Source organism: Tachyglossus aculeatus, chromosome 5, assembly GCF_015852505.1.
Source record: "Tachyglossus aculeatus isolate mTacAcu1 chromosome 5, mTacAcu1.pri, whole genome shotgun sequence".
In the NCBI taxonomy this organism is placed as follows: Eukaryota; Metazoa; Chordata; class Mammalia; order Monotremata; family Tachyglossidae; genus Tachyglossus; species Tachyglossus aculeatus.
In genome coordinates this window covers 46,656,468-46,669,879 of record NC_052070.1, presented here as the reverse complement: position 1 = coordinate 46,669,879, position 13,412 = coordinate 46,656,468, and the positions used below count along the sequence as shown (strand labels likewise).

Genomic DNA, 13,412 nt, shown 5'->3' with positions numbered 1-13,412 from the left:
CATCAGTTGGGCCAAGTCGCCGCTTTCATCACCAATCGTATTGAGCGCTTACTGTGTGCAGAGCACTGGACTAAGCGCTTTCATTCATCATCATCATCAGTTGGGCCAAGTCGCCGCTTTCATCACCAGTCGTATTTACTGAGCGCTTACTATGTGCAGAGCACTGGACTAAGCGCTTTCGTTCATCATCATCAGTTGGGCCAAGTCGCCGCTTTCATCACCAATCGTATTTAGTGAGTGCTTACTATGTGCAGAGCACTGGACTAAGCGCTTTCGTTCATCATCATCAGTTGGGCCAAGTCGCCGCTTTCATCACCAATCGTATTTAGTGAGCGCTTCCTATGTGCAGAGCACTGGACTAAGCGCTTTCGTTCGTCATCATCAGTTGGGCCAAGTCGCCGCTTTCATCACCAATCGTATTTAGTGAGCGCTTACTGTGTGCAGAGCACTGGACTAAGCGCTTTCGTTCATCATCATCAGTTGGGCCAAGTCGCCGCTTTCATCACCAATCGTATTTAGTGAGTGCTTACTATGTGCAGAGCACTGGACTAAGCGCTTTCGTTCATCATCATCAGTTGGGCCCAGTCGCCGCTTTCATCACCAATCGTATTTAGTGAGCGCTTCCTATGTGCAGAGCACTGGACTAAGCGCTTTCGTTCATCATCATCAGTTGGGCCAAGTCGCCGCTTTCATCATCAATCGTATTGAGCGCTTACTATGTGCAGAGCACTGGACTAAGCGCTTTCGTTCATCATCATCAGTTGGGCCAAGTCGCCGCTTTCATCACCAATCGTATTTACCGAGCGCTTACTATGTTTAGAGCACTGGACTAAGCGCTTTCGTTCATCATCATCATCAGTTGGGCCAAGTCGCCGCTTTCATCACCAGTCGTATTTACTGAGCGCTTACTATGTGCAGAGCACTGGACTAAGCGCTTTCGTTCATCGTCATCATCAATCGTATTTATTGAGCGCTTCCTGGGTGGACTGAGCGCTCGGGAAGTACAAGTTGGCACCCTCCCTACCCAGCAGTGGGCTCACAGTCGAAAAGGGGGAGACAGAGAACAGAACCAAACCCTCTCCTCCCCTCCGGCTGGCCCCGCTCACTTGTCCTTCAAGTGGGCCGGGGGGGGGGGGGGGGTCTCTTCTAAACCCCCTGGACCGATGCTTAGTACAAGCGCTTAGTATAGTGCTCTGCACACAGTCAGCGCTCAATAAATACGATTGATGATGAATGCAAAGACCGGCCCCGCGCCCGGGGATTGAGCTTGGACGGCTGGAAGTTTGATCGTTATTAGTTATTCTTCCCACACTGAGCCCCCTCCTTCCTCTCCATCCCCCTCTCCATCCCCCCCGCCTTACCTCCTTCCCTTCCCCACAGCGCCTGTATGTATGTATATATGTTTGTACATATTTATTACTCTATTTTACTTGTACATATCTATTCATTTTATTTTGTTAATATGTTTGGTTTTGTTCTCTGTCTCCCCCTTCTAGACTGTGAGCCCACTGTTGGGTAGGGACTGTCCCTATATGTTGCCAACTTGTACTTCCCAAGCGCTTAGTACAGTGCTCTGCACACAGTCAGCGCTCAATAAATATGATTGGTGATGAATGCAAAGACCGGCCCCGCGCCCGGGGATTGAGCTTGGACGGCTGGAAGTTTGATCGTTATTAGTTATTCTTCCCACACTGAGCCCCCTCCTTCCTCTCCATCCCCCCCGCCTTACCTCCTTCCCTTCCCCACAGCACCTGTATATATGTATATATGGTTGTACATATTTATTACTCTATTTATTGTACTTGTACATATCTATTCTATTTATTTTATTTTGTTAATATGTTTGGTTTCGTTCTCTGTCTCCCCCTCCTAGACTGTGAGCCCACTGTTGGGTAGGGACTGTCTCTATATGTTGCCAACTTGTACTTCCCAAGCGCTTAGTACAGTGCTCTGCACACAGTAAGCGCTCAATAAATTAGATTGATTGCTGCGTAGCAACACCTCCCGGATCTTCTGGGGTATTGGGGGAGGGTTGGGGCGATGGCTTGCCCCCCGAGGGTCGTTACTTTTGGGGTTTGGCCCTAGGTGTGCGCCTTCTCCTCCCTTCCATTATCAGCGATCTCCAGCTCAGACTTTCTTGGCCATTGTGCTGATTAAAGAGACTTTTGTTTTCTTGCTGACATCGTGATTTTCTTCGTTCTTCTTTATACATCCCATTTGTTATGTTTCTTTTTTCACGCAGAAACGCTTCATTAAAGGGCTCAGGCAATACGGCAAGAACTTCTTCAGGATTAGAAAGGAGCTGCTGCCCAACAAGGAGACGGTGAGTGCAACCGGACTTTATATAACTTGCTTTTTTTTTTTTCCTCCTTCTGACTCCTACTGTTTCTCGCCACTTGTTATTATGAAATTATTTCCTTTAACCCCATGCTGGGTTCCAGGATTTAGCTAGAGGGAAGTGAGCCACCGTGAACCAGTTCCATCCTGTAATGTTTTTCTTTTTTTCTTCTTTTTCGGTGCTTTTCGGTTGTAGCTAAGGAATCAGGGCTGCAGTCTGGGGAAACAGTTTGTTGTAATCACCACTAAAACAATAAACTTCTGTTGTTTCTGTATGAATCTCATCCCCCTTTGGGGGCAGGCCGAGTTTAGGGGAGTGGGGGAGAGGCAGCCGAAATGGAATTCAGATCTAATTTTTACGTTCTGAGGATGAAGTAGGTTAATTCGTTTATAACTCCGGTTTAGGATTAGCGATTAACAAAAAGCTTTAAACAAAACAAAGCTTAATTGATTTAAAAAGATGAAACTTGTGCCAAATGCACTTTGGATTCCGCCGAGAGTTTTCCTCTTCATCATTTAACACTGCCCAATTCTGATGAATTGTTAAGTTTTAACTCTTTCAAGTTCCTACTCTGAAATGCACTTTTGTTCCGTGGGCAAACTTGCACTTTTAAAAAGAGTGGAGAGGGGATTTTTGGAGTGGTTTTTGTTGGGTTTTTTTTTTTGGGGGGGGGGGGGCGTTTGCATGTTTTTTTCATTTAACTGCCTTGACTTTGATAAAGCTGGGAGTCTTGCATCTGACATTCCTGAACAATTTGAGGTGGGAGGAAGTGTTGGGAATCAAAGCCAAAATGTTTCACTTCAAAGTGAAAGAGATAAAGGAAGTGCTGGGAGGAGTCAGCCTTGCTTTACATTTAATTGCCCCCCTCCCTAGGAGCTCTGCTTGCTGGTGGAGTCTGAGTCTCTGGAGCTTCTTCGGGGCCCAGTGAAGACAGAGAGGGAGGTTAGAATGTCGCCCAATAAAGTAACATAAATTGGGGAGGCAAACAGGCCCTTTGGCTGGAGCTGCCTTATGTGTATTTTACCATGTATAACGCCACTAAGGGTGAAGAGGACAGTTGGAGCAAACTTTCACAGGGCAAAAGGACTATATGTCGTCAAATGCCTCTTCAGTTTTTAAGGATGTTTTTACTTCAGTGGGTTTTTCCCTTTCCTCCTGCTACCCAAAATCAGGTGGATTTCCGACATTATAGTCGCTTTTCCAATTTGTCATATAGGGAAAAAATAGGTGGTAGGCTTTGGCTTTGGCTTTCTTGTTCTAGGGTTTGATATCAACCATAGGGCCCTTTCTGAGCTTCTAGTTTTTGTACGTGCTTTAGAAAAAGCAATGAGGAAGGAAACAGTGATTCAGATGTGTTGGGGGATTTTTATTTATTTTTTAAACCTAAATTGGCAACCTTAAGCATTTCAGGGGTCTGTTTCTTAATTTCCTCCAAGACAAAAAAGGGAGTTATTGTGGGTTAGAAATGGCTACTGTGTAAAGCACCCCCTACCAATAATTACTTTTGTCATTAGTATTTTTGGGGGAAACTGCTTCTGCTCTAAGTTTGAAGAGTGCTTTTAAAACTGAAAATGCCTTTGCTTAGTCTTGCCCCCGAGCCGGTGTTTCTTCAGGGAGTAGCTACTGAGCAGCAGCGTGGCTCAGTGGAAAGAGCACAGGCTTGGGAGTCAGAGGTTGCGGGTTCTAATCCCGACTCTGCCACATGTCAGCTGTGTGACCTTGGGCAAGTCACTTAACTTCTCTGGGCATCAGTTACCTCATCTGGAAAATGGGAGTGAAGACTGTGAGCCCCACGTGGGACCATTTGATTACCTTGTCTCCACCCCAGCGTTTAGAACAGTGCTTGGCACGTAGTAAGCGCTTAACAAATACCAACATTATTATTAGTGGGAAGAGCAACAGGCCTGGGAGTCAGAGGACCTGGGTTCTAATCGTGGATGCGCCACTTGTCCGCAAGTCTCTGGCAAGTCGTTTCACTTCCCTGTGCCTCAGTTATCTCATCTGTAAAACAGGGATTAAGACTGTATGCCCCATGTGGGACCTGGGCTGTGCCCAGCCTGATTTTCTTGCACCTACCCTAGGACTTAGTACACTACCCGGTACATAGAAAGCGCTTAACAAATACCATTAGTTTATTTTTTAAAGATACTAGGAATGATTAGAACCCACTAGGTGTGACCTCTAATGTGTCAAAGTGTCCCAGCTGCTTTTACCTCTTGAGTCTATCAGTCAAGTATTTATTGAGTGCTGTACTGAAAGCTTGGGAAAGCACAGTACAACAGAGTTGGCAGATGTGACGCACCCTGCCCACAAGGAACTTACAGTCTAGGTGGGGAGACAGACATCAGAATAAATTATGGCTAGCTACCTAAGTGTTGTGGAGCTCAGGATGGAGTGAGTATCAAGTTCTTGAAGGGTTCAACTGAACTCCAGAGTTTATACCTCCTTGTGCCTTCTTAGGGGTGGAGTGCCAAGGAAATATGATACAGGTAGTTGCATTCAAGCCCTGGCAGTTTTTATTGTTTTCAGCACCATTAAGAAGTGGGTGCTGAGAGTAAGCATTAGGCCTCCAAATTATAGCTGGTTTTACACCTCTTTGTGGTCATTTATCTACAGATGACCTTTGTCCTAGAATAGATTGTTTTCTCTCCTTCCTGGCAGCTCTCCCTTCTTTTCCTTATTGATGTCTGACTCAACAGCTTTCTCTTCATTTCGTGGAGGAGTGCATAGCAGAGCAAAGAAGTCAAACTTCCCACCTCCCCCTTCTTTGAGCCTCCCGTTTTCCACATTTAGGTACCCACATTATGCCATCTGCCGCATGTCACAAAGGATAGGCCCGGGCCTTTTTTTATTTGACAAGGACTCTGGGAGTAGTAACACAGTTTGGCTGCCTCATCTTGCATTGTCCTGATGTAACAACCCTGCCTAGCTAATCATTCACCGCTCATGTCGGGGGGCAGAGGTCATCTCTCTTTACTGCTTTAACCAAGAAGCTGTGTGTAAGGTGGAGGCTCTCTTAGATCACTCCGTCCGACACTCACGTCCCCTTTTCACATAAAACTTCCAGGCTAGGCTGCTTTTAATATCACCTTCCCTCTAACTTAATGGCCTTGGTCATTCTTTAAATCCCTTGTAATGTCAGGAGGGAGGTAGACGTCTAGTCAAGAAATAGATTGGCCAAGCAAAGGATTGAGAACAGGACACCTGCAGTCTATTCTTGGTTCCAGGACTAACTACTTTGCGATCAGATACAAGTCACCTGACTTCTCTGTTTCAGACTACTCATTTGGAGAAGTAGCATTTGTAAAGGGCTTGGAGTTCCAAGGTGCCAGTGCATTTGTGGCCAGGGATAGCTCCTCCTGCCTATTATTATCACGTCTCATGCTCCAAGAACCAGGAAAGACTCAGTTCATTCCCTCTTCTCATTCTTCTCTTCTTTCCCTTGTGCCGTGCAAATTCGCTGAACCTTTTCAGAGAAAGGAATCAAATGTTTCTGTTGCTGTGATTCTTTTTTAAGCAGGTGGAGTGGGTGAGAGGAAGGAAAACGTATTGAAATTTATTCCCTGTATCAGGAAGCTGGGTAGAGGAGAACACCCGCGCACCAGTTTATTTCAATGCAATTATGTCTGAGAGAGATTCCTGGTGCACATGTGCATAAACAGCTTTTACATTCTTTATGTGTACATTGCACTGGAACTAAAAAAAAAAAACTGACTCTTCTTTAACCATACTCCCTTGCTGGAATGGGAACGTGGCTGTTAAGGAAAACCAACATGTTTATAGGGGTTTAGTTGGATTGGTGGTATGTGTTAACCATAAACTACCGAAGGGAATAGCAGCAAGTAAAACCTCAAAAAATATTGGAATGATTTGGTTTTTCTCTCTTTCCCCTTATTAGCAGCACACTCCCTCTCAGTCTTCCTTTGCCCATTATTCCATGCCTCTTCATTCATTCAGTCGTATTTGTTAAGCGCTTACTGTGGGAAAGGACAATACAGCAGTAAAGTGTGGCAATTCCTGCCCACCAGGAACTCTCACAGTCTAGGGGGGGGGAGGCAGACATCAATACAAATAAACGGACGTCAATATAAATAAATAAAATTACCAATGTATATACATAAGTACTGTGGGGCGGGGAGAGCTGGGAAGAGCAAAGGGAGAAAGGGCGACTCAGAAGGTAGTGGGAAATGAGGAAGAGTGGGGCTTAGTCTGGGAAGGCCGCTTGGAAGAGATGTGAGTTCAGTAAGGCTTTGGAGGGGTCAGAGGAGAGTACTTGTCTGGAGGATTTGGGGAGGGAGGACGTTCCAGGCCAGAGGTAGGACATGGGCCAGGGGTCGATGGTGAGACAGGCGAGATTGAGGCACAGTGAGAAGGTTAGCACCAGAGGGGTGAAGTGTGCGGGCTGGGTTGTAGAAGGAGAGAAGCGAGGTGAGGTTGGAGGGAGTGAGGTGATGGAGTGCTTTATACGAGGTCGATAGGCAACCACTGGAGATATTTGAGGAGAGGGGTGACATGTCCTGAACGTTACTTAGAAATTCGGGCTCTCTCAAATATAGTGGCCATTTTTGCCCAAGTATCCCAGTCTTACCGTGCTTCTTCCTCTTCTCCCACCAGTTGATTTTCAGCCCTTACCACATAGGAGATCCTCGCCTTATACAAATCAAAATAAGTGTTGCTCGGTCTGAGCCTCAGAGCATGGGCTGTAGAACCAGGCATCAGGTTCTATTTTGAGCTCTGTCACTGACTCACACTAAGGCTTCAGATGAATCACACAATCTCTGATGCTTAGTTAACTCATGTTCCAAACAGGAGAAATATTACCTTGGTCACAGGATGAGGACAGATTTTTTTTTTCCTGCAAGTATTTGGAAATCCAGACATGAATGCGAAGTAGAATTGTATCATTGTATTTCCAGATTAGAAAGTTCCCTAGGAAGCTGAATTAGAAGTTGTTAGTTTTTGTGGGGGTTTTCTGCATCTCGACACCTTGGTTTTTTTACATTTTCTTTAATTTCTGGTTAATGTGTCATACTGACGATGATTTCAGTCAGTTAATGAAATTGTGTTAATTATGTTCAGTTTTTGACACAAGCAGCCTGGACTAGTGGAAAAGCATGGACTTGGAAGTCAGAGGACCTGGGTTCTAATTCCTTCTCTGCCACCTGCCTTTTGTGTGACCCTGGACAAGTCACTTAACTTTTCTGGGCTGCAGTTTCCTCATCTGTATAAAGGGGACTCAATACCTGTTCTCCCTCCTATGTAGACTGTGCCAGGGATTGGGTCCAACCCGATTATCTTCTATTAACCCCCCTGCCTAGTAAAGTCCTTGGCACATAGTAAGCTCATTCTGGGCAGGGAATGTCTGTTTACTGTGATACTGTACTCTCCCAAGTGCTTAATACAGTGTTCTGCACACAGTAATCTCTCAAATATGATTGAACGAATGAATGAACAAATACCACTGTTGTGGATATTAGTATTGTTGTTAAATGTAGACAGTGAGACCTGTTCTTCAGAATTCTGGCCATCATAACCCCTGTCTTAGAAACAGTCCTGGGTTAGGAGTTGGGCAGGATATGGAAGCCTCTTTGCTTTGTATCAAGGAATGTCACAGATGTGATACTCTAAATCTCTGGAGATAGGAAATGAAAGGAATAAAGGGGTATATCTTTGCACACTTGTCTTTCTAATTTCTATGGCATCTGCCACACCAGTCTTTAAGCATATTAAGTACTTAAGGCTTCTGGTGTCCTAATAGTGACCATGTCCAATTTCTCTCCAGGGTCAGTGAATCCTTGATGGTTGTTCCTTCAGGGAAAATGCCCAGAGAGAAATGAAAATTATGATAGGGTGACCCCAGGTTAACTCTCATTTTGATTCTAAATATTGAATTATTCCTTTAATATTTGGTCGCTGAACAGATGTTACCAAGACTGGGTGATATGGCACTTGGTTTTAATGGTTTTACCAGAAGTGAGAGGGACTGCCACTTAATGAAACAGAAGTTAAAATTTTAAATTTAGGAAACAGCATGAGAATCACCCACCACCTTTAGTGTCTGGATAATATTCGGAAAAGTGTATGTATCAGAACTGAATACTCATTGTCCTTTTCTCTGACCCAGAATAATTTTTTCAGGCAACAAGTTTCTCCAGTCAGGAGTGGATAGTGTTGGAAATGAGTTCCAATACAGGGTAAGCCAGCTTCCATACTAATCAGGAGGCAAAAATGACTTCCCTCTGTGCTTTTAGTATAAAGTTTTATTTAATTTCAGATTGTGACATTAAATAAACAATCTTATTCTAGCCTCATTACTGTTTAATCTAGTGTTACATAATCTACAGAATGGACTTCCTGAACAGCTCTGTATTATTAAGGGCTAATGTATTGCAGCATTGTAATGGTAGCTGAGAAGGTCACTGGGTTTAGAGCGGGGTTCTCCTCTAATGCCTAGCTGTGTAGATAATGATGTAAACTTAAGTAGCATAGCCCATTCGCCGGGAAGCATAAAGTGAGTTTTTCTTTTGTGGTTTTTTTTATTTTTTTCCAGTTCGTCACAGACTGTAACCATCTTCTTTTTTTTTCCTTTAACAAGAATACGGCTTTAAAATGGAAGAAATAGGAAGTTTAGGTTTTTAGCAAGAGACTCTTCTACCGTATTCCCTCCAGAACATTTAATGTTACTAAGTACCCATTGTCTTTGTTTTGCTTTTTACCTTTGGGAACTTCACATCATCAAATCACTGTACGCAACCCAAGGGAGATTAGACACTGTCCTGCCTTTAATGGAAAACGTTTTGCTTTAGATACTGTCTTCCCCTATTGATGTGATATTAACCTGTGGTTTTGTGCTGGCACAGAGTTTTTGGAGATTTGCTTTCACAGGCCCTATTTACATATGGAGAAGTTCTGTTCGCTCTTTTGCAGGGTTGGCAAGGTGGGGAAAACATTTAAAAGCCAAAGCTTTCTCCTTAATAACTTGTCCAAGAATTGGTGCAGACAGACAGCTGAAATTTTCCACTGGAGGCAGAAATGATTGCCAGTGTAAACAGGTCCTGTTTCTCAGTCACAAGGACTTCTGCCACTTGTAGTTGTTTCATTGAGGGAAGGTAGAAGAATGTTCCAGTTAAAGTAGGGAGGGACCACGAAGGTATTAGTGGGATGAACTAAAAATTCTTCAGTTTCCTTTAATCCGTGTTGATGTTCCACTGGGTTGTAGTTTGGTTGAACCAGGGGCCCAGGGGAACTGGTTGACTGTTTTCCTTCTGAAAGTGAAGCAGTTAATCCATTTGCATAACAAATAGGAGATGGGGAGGTGAGGGGAGGAGGAACCCACACAATTTTATTTAAAACCAACAAATGTCTAGAGTAGCTGGCTTAGGAAAGAACCTTGAGTGTAGTTTTGGGTCTGATATCCTTAAGGTGAGCCATTTTAGGGCATCATTTCATCTCTTGCATGAGGCATTACGGGCCTGGCGGAGACCCTTCATCTTGGGAAATGCATAATGTCCAGAAGCAGCACTCAAGACCCAATAACAGGGCAACAAGCAAAAAGCCGTTTACTAGGACCAGATATTTATCTGCTGTTGCTGTTCACGGACCTGTATTCTTAATGGTTTGGCTGGATCGTGGTTTACCCAGATGATTTTTAGATGGAGACGTTTATGATTGTTAAGCCTATGCAGACTCTGCAATTTTATAGGCTAGTAAAACAAATGGAAGGTTTGAAATGGTCTTTAAAAAGACTTACAAGTTGTGATTTCCTTTGGTATGCTCAGTTGTGTTTATCCACTCTGCTCAGTCCCTACTTTACGCCGTAGATAAGGATTTTTCGGCTTTATAAATTGAACCTAGAGAACCCTTTTAAAATTTCTTCAGACTCTGGACTCCAATTTATTGAGGAATCTAAAAATACTACCATAGTTGTGGAACTTCCTTTAAAAATAACCATTCTGATCATAAAATAGGACCTAAATGGTTGTCCTTGGGCTAATTTATGCACTTCGAATCTTGTTTTGAGATCATCTCGTGGAGTGATTTTGTTTAAAAGCAATAGCAGCTTTTAAAAATACGGTAATGGCTTGAAAAGCAAAATATTCATAGCCACCCAGGCCACGCTCTTTCACAGATCCCCATTTTCCCCGTGTCCAGCTCCCAGAGGAGCCTGTGGTATTCTGCCTTACTAAAATCACATCTCCAATAGACCCTCCCTGACTAAGCCCTCATTTCCCGTACTCTCTTTCCCTTCTGCATTGGCCTGTACATTTGGATCCGTACTCTTTAAGCACTTGATAATCATCCATCCTCAGCACCACAGGAGTTATGCATCAGTAATGTACTTCTCCCCTTCTAGATTGTAAACTCCTTGTGGACAGGGACCATATCTACCAACTCTGTTATGTTACACTCTGTTAACTACATAACTCTGTTATGTTACACTCACCCGTGCACTTAGTACAGTGCTATGCGCACAGTATAAATGCCATCGATCGACTGTTTTGTACAGGTAGAATGTGAGCGCCATGTGAGACGGACTGTGTCTAACCTGATGATTTTAGAGAAGCAGCGTGGCTCAATGGAAAGAGCACAGGATTTGGAGTCAGAGGTCATGGGTTCAAATCCCGGCTCCGCCGATTGTCAGCTGTATGACTTTGGGCAAGTCACTTCACTTCTCTGGGCCTCAGTTACCTCATCTGGAAAATGGGGATTAAGACTGTGAGCCCCACATGGGACAACCTGATTACCTTGTAACCTCCCCAGTGCTTAGAACAGTGCTTTGCACATAGTAAGTGCTTAATAAATGCCATCATTATTATTATTATTACTATTATTATTATTTTGTATCTACCCCAGTACTTAGTACAGTGCTTGGCACATAGTAAGGACTTAACAAGTACCATTATTAAAAGGTATAAAGCCCCATACGGGTAACAAGGATTGGGGAAGTGTTGGGTAGGCCTTGGGAAAGTCAGTAGCTGCACTGAGTCCAGTTTTGATTTATAGAATATGGCACATTTTTAACTCTCTGCCTCTGGCAGTGGCAGGGAAAGTCTCCTGTATGCTATGGCAGTGCATCTAATGGAGTGACCTGGATGGTTTCTTGTTGAGTGTTTCCTCAGAACCTTCTTGGATGTGGCACAGTTTATGGTGGTAAATTACTAGAATTTGGCCACTGTGGTCTCAGATCGTCTCCCAGGAAAGAGCTGGAGCTCCCAGAACCACATCTTCCAATACTGGCTCGGTCTTCCAAGGGAGAAAATTGAGCATCGGTCAGGTTACTATGAGGATCCAGATTTTATCATCAACATAATAATGATAATAATGATGGCATTTGTTAAGTGCTTACTGTGTGCAAAGCACTGTTCTAAGCGCTGGGGAGGATACAAGGCAACCAGGTTGTCCCACGTGGGGCTCACAGTCTTAATCCCCATTTTACAGATGAGGGAAATGAGGCACAGAGAAGTTAAGTGACTTGCCCAAAGTCACACAGCTGACAAGTGGCGGAGCCGGGATTTGAACCCATGACCTCTGGCTCCCAAGCCCGGGCTCTTTCCATTGCCCAAAGTCACACAGCTGACAAGTGGCGGAGCCGGGATTTGAACCCATGACCTCTGGCTCCCAAGCCCGGGCTCTTTCCATTGAGCCACGCTAAGATCTAAACTTGCCAAGGTCCTCTCCATTCTGTGCCTGTGGAAGTCCTTGTAGCTTTTTTTTTAATTTCCTTTTTTCTTCCTTGAAGGAGTTTTTGTCTCAGGACTATATCTTGGTTTCTGGGGCCTGGCTAATAATCACTCTGGTGATCCCAGCTGGTCCACTTTATTATTTTCATATGTTAACTACACTGAAAAAGTTCAGCCTTACATTCCTTAGCCACAGTCCTGCCCCCTCACTTGTGTTCCAACCTTTACGCTCATGTGATTCTTTAAAAAAAAATTTAAGATCAGCAGCTCTCGCAGGCCTATGTGAGCACTGTACAGCTTTAGAGGCAAATAATGTTCCATTTTAAGTGTTTTCCACTGGTTGGTTCAATTTAGTGAAAACTTGGTCTGCTTGACTGTTGTTTTTAAGTGCATTTGAAACTGACAGCTTTGGGCATCGACTGCTTGCTTGAGTAATGTGGGGAAAACCGTGTTAGCTGCTGGGGCCAAAGACAGTAAAACGAGAAGCTGGGGGTTCGTGTGCCAACATCGGACTTTCCCGATCAGTTTATCGTGAACGGTAAATCACCTAATCTATTTGCACAGCAATTCTATTTTCTAGGTTACTTAAAAGATTGAAACCCATTGTTTATTTTTCTCGGCAGGTTTAGTGCGCTAATCAAGGATAACATATTGTTTTAAGCCGTAGCAAGCCATTAGCCAATTGCAACTTGGCTTCAGAATGAACCAGTAAAGCACATCTTTAGTGAAGAAAATGCCTACAGGAGATGGGAGCCAAGGGATTTGGGGGAAGGATTCAGAATGACCAGCTCTCCCCCTTTCCTCAGCAGGCTCATAGAAAAGGGTTCAGGTCTGTGTAACTGTCAGTGAGTCATCTTGGGGTGCCATTTCATTAACTATGTATTGTAGCTTCTGGAATTGTCCTTTATCTGTGTGGAGGAGATTAAAGACACACATACCAATGATTTTGACTTTTCTGTCATCTCTCTCTTGCTCTCTCTCCTTCTCTCCCTCCCTCCTTCCCTCCCTCCCTCCCTGCCTGCCCGCCTCCCTCCCTTCCTCTTCATCCTCCTCTCCCCACATTCTCCCCTCCCATCCTCTTTCCTTGGATGAAAAGGTGCTTCGGTGTTTTTTCTTTCTAGTACTTTTCCTGGTCTCCTCCCCAAAGGCAACCATTGGATATATAAAGTTGGCCTTCTTTATGTCTTGTCACTTCCCTCCTCCAATTTTATGCCTTTTTTCCCTATCTTGATACAAGGCCTTTTTGTTTTATAGGAGTGGAGCAATATTAACAGGCCTATTGTTTTAGATACTTTCTTCCAGTGGTGGAAGCCAAGACCTCTCTTAAGTGGCCCGTGTGCATATGCCTTCATGCCTGCCTGAAATCCCCCTGTCCAGAAGGATTTGCTTTTCAG

General features: G+C 44.1%; 1 protein-coding gene across 6 annotated transcripts in view; it reads left to right on the top strand.

Annotated features, from left to right (window-relative positions):
- The window catches only part of RERE (arginine-glutamic acid dipeptide repeats), a 562,577-nt gene that overhangs the window by 471,455 nt on the left and 77,710 nt on the right, over positions 1-13,412 (top strand). For all 6 annotated transcript variants that reach the window (XM_038746111.1, XM_038746110.1, XM_038746108.1 and 3 more), the window contains one exon: positions 2,243-2,323. In XM_038746111.1, the coding sequence (XP_038602039.1) occupies positions 2,243-2,323 (81 nt within the window). The remainder of the gene's footprint in view (positions 1-2,242; positions 2,324-13,412) is intronic.